At 50.0% G+C, this 11,403-nt stretch overlaps 5 protein-coding genes across 5 annotated transcripts; 3 read left to right on the top strand and 2 right to left on the bottom strand.

The window, feature by feature from the left end:
- Positions 1–499: 499 nt before the first annotated feature.
- Positions 500–2,076, bottom strand: NECHADRAFT_85594 (uncharacterized protein; the record flags this gene model as incomplete). The annotated part of the gene is made up of 3 exons (XM_003039750.1): positions 500–529; positions 662–1,722; positions 1,773–2,076. 3 exons carry the CDS (start codon positions 2,074–2,076, stop codon positions 500–502), a joined length of 1,395 nt encoding a protein of 464 aa, XP_003039796.1.
- A 1,111-nt stretch (positions 2,077–3,187) lies between these two features.
- On the top strand, positions 3,188–4,257 carry NECHADRAFT_96663 (uncharacterized protein; the record flags this gene model as incomplete). The annotated part of the gene is made up of 3 exons (XM_003039952.1): positions 3,188–3,214; positions 3,358–3,881; positions 3,933–4,257. The coding sequence occupies 3 exons, from the start codon at positions 3,188–3,190 to the stop codon at positions 4,255–4,257; spliced, it is 876 nt and encodes a 291-aa protein (XP_003039998.1).
- A 1,746-nt stretch (positions 4,258–6,003) lies between these two features.
- On the top strand, positions 6,004–7,550 carry NECHADRAFT_15004 (uncharacterized protein; the record flags this gene model as incomplete). Its single annotated transcript, XM_003039951.1, has 4 exons — positions 6,004–6,374; positions 6,423–6,904; positions 6,956–7,341; positions 7,398–7,550. Coding segments are annotated over 4 exons (1,392 nt in total), but the record flags the coding sequence as incomplete, so codon positions are not given.
- An 877-nt stretch (positions 7,551–8,427) lies between these two features.
- NECHADRAFT_50236 (uncharacterized protein) lies at positions 8,428–9,793 on the bottom strand (the record flags this gene model as incomplete). The annotated part of the gene is made up of 4 exons (XM_003039749.1): positions 8,428–8,672; positions 8,724–9,315; positions 9,372–9,497; positions 9,548–9,793. 4 exons carry the CDS (start codon positions 9,791–9,793, stop codon positions 8,428–8,430), a joined length of 1,209 nt encoding a protein of 402 aa, XP_003039795.1.
- Positions 9,794–10,449: 656 nt separating this feature from the next.
- On the top strand, positions 10,450–10,898 carry NECHADRAFT_49932 (uncharacterized protein; the record flags this gene model as incomplete). The annotated part of the gene is made up of 3 exons (XM_003039950.1): positions 10,450–10,501; positions 10,549–10,622; positions 10,674–10,898. 3 exons carry the CDS (start codon positions 10,450–10,452, stop codon positions 10,896–10,898), a joined length of 351 nt encoding a protein of 116 aa, XP_003039996.1.
- Between the last annotated feature and the right edge of the window lie 505 nt (positions 10,899–11,403).

Below are 11,403 nucleotides of genomic sequence, written 5' to 3'. Positions count from 1 at the left end.
AAGACCCTGGTCAAGCCCTCCTGCTTATTAGGCTCCTGTCCGTTATATCCATTGCTCCTCGGCAGCTTGTGAATCTCCTGGAATAACCACATGTATGGGGTTTCTCTTGAAATCTCTATGTCCATTGTCTGACGTCGCTGACCGCATTGATTGACTGACGATGCCCGGCACGCCCTCCGTCATGAAGCGACTTGCGGCTGTCATTAAGGTAAGAGTAGTTGTTGTAAGAAGATAGAAAGAAAAAGCACTAAAATAAGCCATTCAGGGACTTACCTATACGATGGTATAGATTTTCCTGGGTTACTTGATGTAGAGTGCTACAACAAGATGCCTCCGTCCTCATGACCCTTCTCATACCTACCTCTTCAGGCACGGGATGATGGGTTCAAATAAACTCGACCAATCGGCCAACGCCTTGCCAGGATGCAACTACCACAATACTTTAAACCCAATGACATATGCAGACATACAAAGTGATTGTTTTATTATTCTGCAGAAGTCAAGTCCCGAGCAAGAACGGAATGTTCAACTGTGACACAATCAAGTTGTCTTGGTTCACATAACATCGCATTGTTTCTATATAACTTCTAAATTAACTTCAACTCAGGGTTTCGTTCCATGGCCGCCAACTCTGATGTTGGAAATCTGGCATGCACCTCACCTCACGTGGAGGCTCCAAAACCCATTCAATCTCACTACTCTCCTCGTCCTGCTCCCCAACCATGTCTGACACGTATCCCTTGAGGTTTTTGATGTCTGCCCCACGCTCGTCTGAATATTCAAGATTAACCGTTGGCACCACGGCAATCTTGCGATATCCCCTGAACCAGAGGTCTTTGCAGAATAGTTCTGGCTCACCCTGGAAACATTCGCCCTTATCGCCGTGAGGAGAGCGGAAGCGGAGTCCGTGGAGGAGAGGAGCTGCAGTGAATGCAGTGGCTCCATTCCAGCAGGCAAAGACCTGAAAGGGTAGGTGTCTGTTGTAGCGATCCTTGGTTTCTGGCGCGTTCCAAAAGAGGTTCCACGCCGAGTTCCAATTGCCATCATCTCCAACTCGGAAGAATGAGTCACCAGATAGAGCTCTGGCGACCCAGATATCATAAAAGGTAGGATCGTTGCCCACATAAGTCCAGTCCATCGCGCAAGTCATGTCAGCGCCGATATTGCGGCGCTGTAGGGCGAGCTCAAGGAGGTCCTCGGGACAGGCGGCCACATCGTTAATGAACAAGACAGTGGTCTCTTCCGTGACTGAGACTTTTTGCTGATACAATGGTCTAAGTGCCAGGTTGCGTAATTCAGCCAGCTTCTGAATACGGTCGCCCTTGGACGGGTTGACTTTTGACCTGTTGTAAATATAGGTTACGCCGAGGTCTTTCAGCAGAGGGCGCAAAGCGAGAAGAACATCGCCTGTTCCATCTGGTGAGTTGCCTTCCACTATTGAAAGGGCACAGCGATGGGGACCCAGGAAGCGGATGGCTTCTACAACACTGCCCAAAAGACGTGGGAGAAGGTGCACGCATTCGCGCAAGTTGAGGGCGAAGAAGTAGTCAATTCGCTCGTCCAAAGCATTTTCTTGGTCGTCTCGTTTCTCCCGTACTGCTTGAAGAACTTTGTATCGTTCTTTATCTAGGGCAGGGCACTCGAGTCGGGGAAGTTCCGTTGCTGTAGGATCGAGGATTGCTGATACATAGCGAGAAATCTGCTCGGCTGAAAGGATGGTTCCTACAATCCATGAGAATCTCGCGATACCTCCTTTAAGTACAAATGCTCACCATCTTGTATTGACGCGGCAGGTGAAGCCGTCGCAGACGGAGTGGAGGTGTTACTTGTTGGAGGGACGAGGGTTGGTATGATCGACGCGCTTGGCGTAGAGGCACTCGTTTGTTCGGGATCCGAAACTGTCGTCGTAATCGAAATCTTGGTGGGGCTCAGCGACGATTGCGCCGGTTGGTCCTCGAACGGGAGATACGTGTGGGAGATGCGACTCAAATGATCACGGCCCAAGTATAGACTCGTGGCGACAAAGAGGAAGCAGAGAGCCGGCACTACCAGCACCAGCACAAGCTTGTGACGCATGACTGTCCCGAGATGTGTTTTAACAAGTTCATTGTTGAGCAGAAGAGGAGCGGGGAAATGAAGAGGGACTTGTACGCGCAATGACCACGGGCAGTGAATAGCTGCATGAATGCTACCCAGCAATTAACTTTGCTGAGACATCTTGTTTCAGGTACAGTACCCTCTGTCCACGGTATCGAGCCTATGAGAAGCTGGCGGACCCCTGTTGTGTTCTAATTTCACAGAGGCTAGCCATTGGAGGTTATCAATCCTTGTCAGTTCTTCACGTTCGCGCGGGTGTGACTCGCAGCATCACATCGGATGGGCGCATGGCATCAGGCCTTTGTTGACCGGAGAGAGTTTGATTGGTTGTACTCTGGATGTAACTCGGCAAGACACGCTTTCATCATGCTTGCACGGAAGATTTTCGCGGGAGTCCCCGTCATGCATCGCAGGAAGAGATCCATTTTCGACGCGTTCGCCATCGATAAGCGCTCCACATCCCTGCTTCGTCACAAATCTCCCTGTCGAGGCCACAACTTTAGCCGCGAAGAGGTCGGAAATCCGGCTCTACCGGGTCGTGATGGGCTCTCAGTTGGCGAGTTTTGCGCGACAAGGACTTGTCCTCCAGCCGGTCATCGACTCATATTCCAGCCTCGGCTGGCCTGGCACTGAGTGTTAACAACGGAATTGTACCGAGGTCTCCAACTTGTTCATCAGGGCATTCCTCTCCTGTACGCGCTTGTGGAATGGGTTCAGCGCTTGGCGCCTACAAAATCTGCAAGCCATTAGTCATGCTCTACCCTCCAGCTAACCGCTGAGTCTAATTATCACGCAATATCCCGGTATGTGAAATGTCGACTGTGGGGAGCTGAGCGTGAATGTGAGCTTAACTGAGACATAGTGGATGATGGTCACCTTGGTCAGGACGAGTGTCGAGAGGTATGAGCTCCGATCCTAGCATTTTTTGTGATGCAAAAGATACCAGAAAAAAAAAAAAAAAAAAAAGAAGCTCTAGAATAACTTATTAGCAGATAGAAATTCTCTCGACCACCTCCAACACCGAAACTCATCATCTTTTCTTGACGATTCAGCCTGTATAGGGTACTTCTTTCAACTGACCATCGGTCCGATGATGTTCCCCACCCACACGAGCCAGGTGTTGAGTCGGCGCTTAACGCGAAACTCAAAATATTCTCAGTCTTGAACACCTGGAAACAATGGAACGAGCCTCCCAGAGCCAGCCGGATGCCATCGCCGAGGGCAGGCGCATCTACATAGGCACGAAAATCCTGAGCCTAGACTCGGGCCTTGAAGGCTGACTATTTGACCTCAGGTAACCTCCCTTACGAGGCCAAGCCCTACGACGTCGAGGAAGTCCTCTCCAGCAATGGCTTCGGCAATCTGGACAAGATTCACATCTCCATCGACCCTGTTAGTGCCCGAAACCCGGGGTACTGCTTTGTCGACTTTCCCGACCGTGAGACTGCTCAAAATGCTCTCGAGTCGCTGAGCGCAACTATTCGTGGACGGTCCATCAAGGTTGGTCCATGTGAGCCTAAAAAGCCTCGACGTAACTTTGGCGATGAGCCTGCTACTTCTCGTCGATGGGGCGACTGGCGTACCAAGTCCGAGGAAGGCGGGGTTCCTATCGGGCAATTGAACAACAAGGGAGAGGAGAAGGGTCCTTACTGGGCAATGGATCACTTTGATGATGCCATTCGCAGTGAGGAGGTTCGGAGGCTGTATGTCGGTGGTCTGGGCAAGATGATTGACCAAGCTCAACACCAACGTGAAATCACTGAGATTTTCACTGGCTTCAACCCGTATGCGAGATTTTTATCTTGAGTATATGTCTTCCAGCTAACATGTGTTAGAACTGCGATTGGCAAGCGAATCACGCCGCATGAGAGCACTAGGGCACAGCCCGGTAGACACCACTACTGCTTCGTCGACTTTGAGACCAAGGAGGAAGCCCTCGCCGCAGCCGACGCTCTGAACGGCAGCACCACCACAGGGGGGCCGCTCAAGGTGTCTCTGGCGGAGAAGATCCCTGCTAAGTTGGTAGCTCGGCATCCCGATAGGAGAAATGGTCGTCGAGTGTATGACAAGGCTTATGCGCGTCCAGGAAACACTGGATCTGAAAATGCGACGGAGTCGGGTAGTGCGTTTTCATCTAATAACTGGCGCAGAAAGGACTAGAAGTGTTCAGCAACACCTTCAGTGTTTGGACTCTCCATTAAGACACGAGGAGAGTTCACCGCAAGGTGATATATACGTTAGAAGCTCAGTAAGTAAACGCTACAAGCAATACAGTTATGAAAGGCTACCAAATCACGGCCCTGATTAGTGATTCTTGATGATATAAATGGCTGGGGGAATGGTTTTGTACCTACGGAGACGTGCGTTTTTCTCGTTTCTAATATGAGGGGCCCTCATGATATACCCCGGTCCCGCCACTGTGTTAGCATTGGTATAGGATGCTATGATGTGTCGACAGTGTGCTCTTTATTATAGTTGAAGCCCGGCCTTTGATGGGTTAACTGAGCCAGAAGATCATGCCCCGGTCCTGTCCACTTCTAGCCTGGCTGGTGGAGGCGTCTGACTGCACCCTGGCAAGCACACAGAAATAACCCTTATGGATTCTCATATAATTATGATTTTCACTGTTCTTTGCGACTTCTTCCAACTGTAAGCAACTCATTCAACGAATTCTCTAGAGGTGGCCAGCCATGCAGTCCCAAATTGCAACCCAGGGTTTCAACGAATCAGAATCACTCAAGGCGTGGTGGCAGAGTGGTCTAATGCGATAGACTAGAAATCTATTCTCTTCGGAGGCGTCTGTTCGAATCAGGCCCACGTCGATTCATTCTTTTTGCCGACTCTGGAGGTGGTGTGCTTTGTTTTTGCCGTCAGGAAGCTTGCTCTATTCCCTCATGTAAAGGTTTGCCGTCTAGGCAAGTATTGGCGAAAGGCAACTCGGAGCCATCAACCTCAAGTCAGCTCTCAGTCAAGCCCTAGTCCAGACAAGGCAGGAGGCGTGGGTATTTCTCATCTCTTACTTGTTTGCTTGCCACTCTGCAAACCTTGTGCAGGGGAATTTGATATCGATGTTGGTGTTTTGTAATGTTACCAGTGACAGCTGAAAGTGAGCACCAGTTTAGGAGGCCCACAATGATGTCAGCATGACCATCGCTTGTTGTACCCGATGCTGTCTCAGAGTCGGTCAAGTTAACCGAAGTCTGTGGTCCAAGGATTCGAATTGAGAGAATTTACCCTCAAGGCGGGGGTGACACCTTTAATCTTATTCCCGGTCACTGCATTCTTTAAGCGAGCGTGATGGGTGATGTTCCATGTCTCCGATCCTACTCAACCCGCAGTGTCGTATGTGCGTAAAGCGATATTCCATGACACTCCCCGCAACTGAACAACTTGGGGCAATGACTGACTCGAGTTACTCCATCATGGGGATCATTGTGAGTCGTTCGCATACGGAGTTGTGGAGAAGGGTAAATGGCTGCCTGAGCATTCAGCAAGGATTCACCCATCAACCAACACCGAACAACGAACACCGAAGCTTAAACCTACCTCTCTCGTTCCTGACCTGGTGATCCAGATGCTTCATCTTCCCTGATTCGGCAGGTGATGTAACACCGTCTGACATCTTCCCCAGGGTAGAAGTTGTAACCACCACTCGTGCTGTGATGACCTTGGTTGGTTCCCCACATGGAGCAGGGAACGGGTTCCCTTCCCCAGCCTTTCCATGTCGATCTCTGGGGCTCCATGTTCCCCAAGCCCGGCATGTTTCCGAAACCATGCACTTGTGTACATGAAGGATGTTTTACATTAAGGTAGCATTATATATATCAGCTCAGTCTGCTGTATCATCGTCACTCTGCTCTTCACACATAACCAAGACCTACTTCACCAGTCAAGATGCGAACCTGGTTCGGCCGCGGCAAAAAGCTGCAACTAGCAGTAACATCATGCTGTCTCTGCGCCTTTGTTCTCTACGGATACGACCAGGGAGTTTTTGGTGGTATTCTTGAAAATGAAGACTGGCTGAGACAGTTCAATCATCCCGGTGATACACTGACCGGTTTCATCACTTCAAGCTACAATCTCGGCTGTCTGGTGGGCTGCTTTGCCAACTTTTTCGTTGGCGAGAAGCTTGGTAGACGATGGACCATTTGGCTTGCTATGGGGTGGATTCTTGTTGGTGCTGCTTTGCAGACTACTGCGTTTACTCGGGGGCATTTGATTGTGGGGAGAATTGTTACTGGTGTTGGAACTGGTCTCAAGACGTCTACCGTCCCGATGTGAGCATTCTTTGAAACAAATCAGGCCAAACTTGCTAATCATCCTAGGTATCAATCTGAGCTTTGCGAAGGCACAAAGAGAGGCCGACTCGTCTCTGCTGAGGTCATGTTTGTCGGTATCGGCATCGCCTTTGCCTACTGGTGGGACTTTGCCTTTAGTTTCGTCGGAGGCGCATTCGCATGGCGATGGCCCCTCGCCTTCCAAGCCGTCTTTGCCCTTTGGGTTATCGTGGTCGTCTTTGGTATCCCAGAGTCACCACGTTGGCTCCTCAACCATGGCAACAGGGAAGAGGCCATCGACGTGCTATCCGCCGTCTACGACAAACCAGTCGACCATCCTGATATCCTCCGAGAGGTCAATGCCATCGAAGCGGCTCTTTCCATGGAGGCCGAGGCCCAGGGAAGTACCTCGTGGGCGTCCACCTTTCGCAACGACAAAGTCAGCACTCGATACCGAGTTTTTCTCGCTTGGTTCGTGCAGTTTATGAATCAAATGGGTGGCATAAACTTGGTCGTATATTTCATCTTGAGTAAGTGCAACCCGTCGGTTTGTGTATGAAGCCTTTTCTAATTTCTTAAAGCTGTCTTGACAGATAATGTTGGTCTTGAACACCGGCTTGCCCAGATCATCGCAGGATGCATCCAGCTCATGTTCCCAATCGGCTCACTCCTTCCCTCCTTGGCTCTTGACCGTATGGGTCGTCGGTCAACGATGATGTGGGGATCAGCAGGGCTTTGTGTCTCGATGCTCATGGTTTCTGCTCTCCTCTCTCAGGCCGACGACACTGCTAGAGGAAAGGCATTTGCGTCTGGATCAATCGCCTTCTTCTTTACTTACATGCTGGTCTTTGGAGCCAGTATGAACTGTGTTCCTTGGGTTTATGTGCCCGAGATTCTTCCTCTTCATGCTCGAACTAGAGGAACGGCTATTGGAGTGAGCTCAAACTGGCTCTGGAACTTTACAGTTGTAAGTGTTTGGGTTATAGCTCTTTCAAATCACCAGAAGCTGAAGATAGTAATTAGGTCATGATCACTCCCATCATCATCAATCGCCTCAAGTGGAAGGCCTACTTGATCTTCATGGCCACCAACCTCGTCTTTATCCCCATCATCTACTTCTTCTACCCCGAAACTTCAAACCTCGCCTTGGAAGAGGTTGATTACATCTTTGCTCGAGGAGAGAACGCGGTGGAAGTTGCTCGAGAGATGCAAAAGGAGCTCGCCAGAGACGGACGTTTGGATGTGGAGAGGTCACTTGGTGGAAAGACTGAGCCAAGCGCCTTCGTGGACGGGACAGAGAAACAGGCCGAGACTGTGGAACATGTCAGCCCTTGATGCCTTGGACAAGTAGAACTCAGCTTCTTAGAAACTCTGGAATAAGGTTTCCGCGGGGGATTAATGAAGAGTCCGACGGAAACACGAGGTTCTCTGGGTAGCCAATTGTCAAGCAAAGGTAGCCTGGATCCCCGTTAAATACATAGCTGAGTTGAAATGAAACGCCATTACCCTACTAGACTCATTGAACAAGTCACTTCTTAATTCCAAGGAGGCACAGTAGGGCATTACGATCTTCGGGCTCGGTTAACCAACCCATCGAGGGCCGGACTGCAACTATAATAAAGAACAGATCTTCAACACATCATAACATCATGACCCAATGTTAACACAGTGGTAGGGCATTACGGCGTGTCGATGTGGCGATGTGTGCAAAGCCTTGATGAGCTAAGTTCCCAATGGCCTTCTAATTACAGCTTAATGGATGCTGTCATTGAGCCAAAATGCATTCGGCTATGATGAACTTGTTGGGTTAATCTTCCATTCCCATTGCTGGGTTATCATGATGTATTGTTCAGATATGCAAGGTAAAAATGTTGGTCAAGTACATCAACAACGAACCATGTTCACCAATCATTGTCTAAACACCAGGGACATATATAAAATTGAACGTTGTCATATCCATAAACACTAAACTACGCAATAGCTAACAACTCAAAATGTCGCGTACATAATGCAAGATCCTCTAATGCACATTCTTTTCTCCCTCTCATATCGCTTAAACGGGCAGAACGACCTTGACACCCATGTACTCTCTCTGATGCATAAGCTTGCCATCAATCAGAACTTGATCAGCACCGACTCTGTTGCGCACGGTATCTGTGGGATCTGTAACCGTAGAGATCTGGATCTCGCGCCATTGTCGGTTTGTAGGGACGAGCTGGCCCTGCGATGTTCGCTTCTTGAACTCGGAGTAGACGCCTTGGTCTTCGACGCAGCCCTCGCGCTGAATGAGGGGAGAATCTGGAGGTTGTGTTAGTATGTGCGATAGCTGGTGAGTATTGAGTAGCTTACCTTTGGCGGGTGTCATGCGGAGATCGCCGACGGAGCTGTTGAACAGGACGAGAGAGAGACGCTCTTGCTGACGCTGGTCAATCGGAGGCTTAAAGACACGGTGACGGGTAGCCTTGAAGTGACCACCAGAGACAATCTCGAGAGTATCACCAATGTTGATGACAAGAGCACCAGGCTTGTAAGGAACATAGTACCACTTCTCATCCCGACCCCAAATCTGAAGACAAGAAATAGGCACAGAGAACAACAGTGTCGTCAAGCCAAAGTCTGTGTGTCCATGCATACGCAGACCCTTGGAAGCCTCCTCGGTAGTCTTTTGCACGGGTCGGAACAGAGCGTGGCGGAAGTATCCCTCGCCGGTAGGGCTACCGTGGGATTGGACATTGTCCCAGAGGTAGTCGTCGGGGAGCTCGAGGACGCGCGAGAAGAGGGTGAGGAGACGGCGGTTGACGGACTTTGTGAGGTAGTTGGCAAAGGCCTCGATCTCGTCCATGAAGGGGTGGAGGCACTTGGGGACGCGTCCGTTGGAGTCCTCCCAGTCGGGCTTGTACCAGTTGAACTGCTCAATGCCATCAGGGGGGCCACGCTCGCGCTGGAGGAGATGAATGTTAGTGATGGCTCGTGGGTGTGGGTAGATGGGGTGTGTACCTTGAAGCCGTAGGGATGCTTGTAGCCGGACCAGACACCGGTCTCGGGGTGGAAGAGCAGACGCTCCTTGTCTTCCTCGGTGATGTTGTGGTACATGTACTGCGCGATGGAGAATTGACGGTGGAGCTATACCTTGTCAGTCGTCACAAACTCTTGCCCAATGCTCTAACACATACCTGCTCTAGCGAGATACCATAGTTCTCAAGAAACAAGAAGCCATCATCACGAATAGCCCTCTTGACTTGCTGGATCAAGTCCTCAACAACAGCAGGATCTTCCGAGTCAAGTAGCGAGAGATCAATGCTCGTAAGCTCTGCAAAGTTCTCCTTCTCCTGCGTTACAGGAGGGGGAACCCATTGAGGAACGGAAGGCTTGCCGGGGAGGTCGGCGGCGGGGGGGTTGAAGGGTGCTGCGGGAGCCATTGCTGCTTAGACTTGTGTGATTGATAGAAGAGGTGTGGATGGTTTGGTTTGTTTGATGCTAGAGATAAGATGGTTGAATCGCGTTCTTCTTATACATCTATGAGCTAGAGACGGAATTAGACAAGCCGTCAAAGAGTTCAAGTCTAGCCGGCTCTTCGGATTCGAGCTCCGCCACCAAACGAAGCAAAGAAAGTGTGTAAGCCAGAAGATCCGGTGTTTCCAGCTTGCTGGTCGCGTGCAACTCCTCGATCGGCATCCAATACCATCTCCGATGCATTGCTTTTGCTCCTCCTCCAATGCCGACCAACCTCCTCCCCCAATATCTGTCATGCATCTACTCCTCCGCTATCTATCGCCCCCTCCGCAATCTCTCCTCCTCCCTCCGCCGATGATCTTGCCCATACCTGCCAGAAGTGGTTAGTGCGCCCCGGGCCCCGGAGGTTGGGAGGAGCTCCTCCCGGACCCTTGATCACGGTCCCGCTGAGCTCCTCCGAGATAAGCAACAAGATCCAATCGGTACTCGACCGATGTAGATTTAAAAAAGCGACAAAACGGACAAGGGATACTTCTTCTTGTTCAGCATCAGCATTCTAGACCATCTTACCATTATCACGCATTCATCGTACCACCTTTCACACCCTTACACCTCAGCAACCATGTCGCGCCAACTCATTTCCAGCGAGAAGTTCCCTCCCAAGCCCCACAACTGTAAGTCGAGTGTCTTGGCTCTCTTGACGGGTCACTAACATTGACAGGCCCCGCTACCAAGGTCCCGGGTCTTGTGTTCTGTGCTGGCCAGACTGCCACCGGAGAGATTAAGCAAGCCACGGTATGTCTTACACTTGATCAGCTTTTGAGCAAATCGCTGACTTGATTCCAGAGAACCGTGCTTCAGAACCTCAAGGAAGTCCTCGAGCTTTCGGGATCTTCCCTTGAGCAGGTTGTCAAGTACAACGTCTACCTCGCCGACATGAAGGATTTCGCCGCCATGAACGAGGTCTACATTGAGTTCCTGCCCAAGCCAATGCCCTCGCGATCTTGCCTCCAGGCTCTTCCCCCTGGTGATGGTACTGTTATCGAGATTGAGTGCATCGCTCAGGCTTAGATTATTGGAAATGGATATAAAAGATAGATAGAAAGGAATGCATCAATGTTTTTCGTCATGACCTTCACAAACCATCACATTAACTTGCTTCTGCCTATCCATCAACTAAAGTCATTCGTGACTTGGCGGGATCATAATTCAGCACCCTCTATAGATGCAGCCAGCCGCTATTATGGCAGAAAGTCAATATAGAGAGCCTAAGACATGAAAATTGCCACTTTCATTCGACGGTGTGCAGGATGCCAGTTAATGGGATTGCAAGACGAAAGCAGTCTCTTATATGCTTCTAACTCATTGAGAGAAAAAGGAGAGATAAAGAGGCCTTTATTACCTGGTACCAGAAGAAATAAAGCCATGTCTTAAAGTTTCTAGAATAAACAGATATGTGCAGCTTTCTTTAAAGGGTGTGTCCTAACCTGTACTTCAAAATATGCTGGAAGGCCTTGATAAAGCAAAAATTGTGCAGTTGCATATCACAAGCTTAGTAAGGGTCCTATTGTTTAGT

This window comes from Fusarium vanettenii (assembly GCF_000151355.1).
Source record: "Fusarium vanettenii 77-13-4 chromosome 10 genomic scaffold NECHAsca_82_chr10_2_0, whole genome shotgun sequence".
NCBI classification, from domain to species: Eukaryota; Fungi; Ascomycota; class Sordariomycetes; order Hypocreales; family Nectriaceae; genus Fusarium; species Fusarium vanettenii.
The sequence above is the reverse complement of the archived record's forward strand: the minus strand, read 5'-3'. Positions and strand labels throughout refer to the sequence as shown.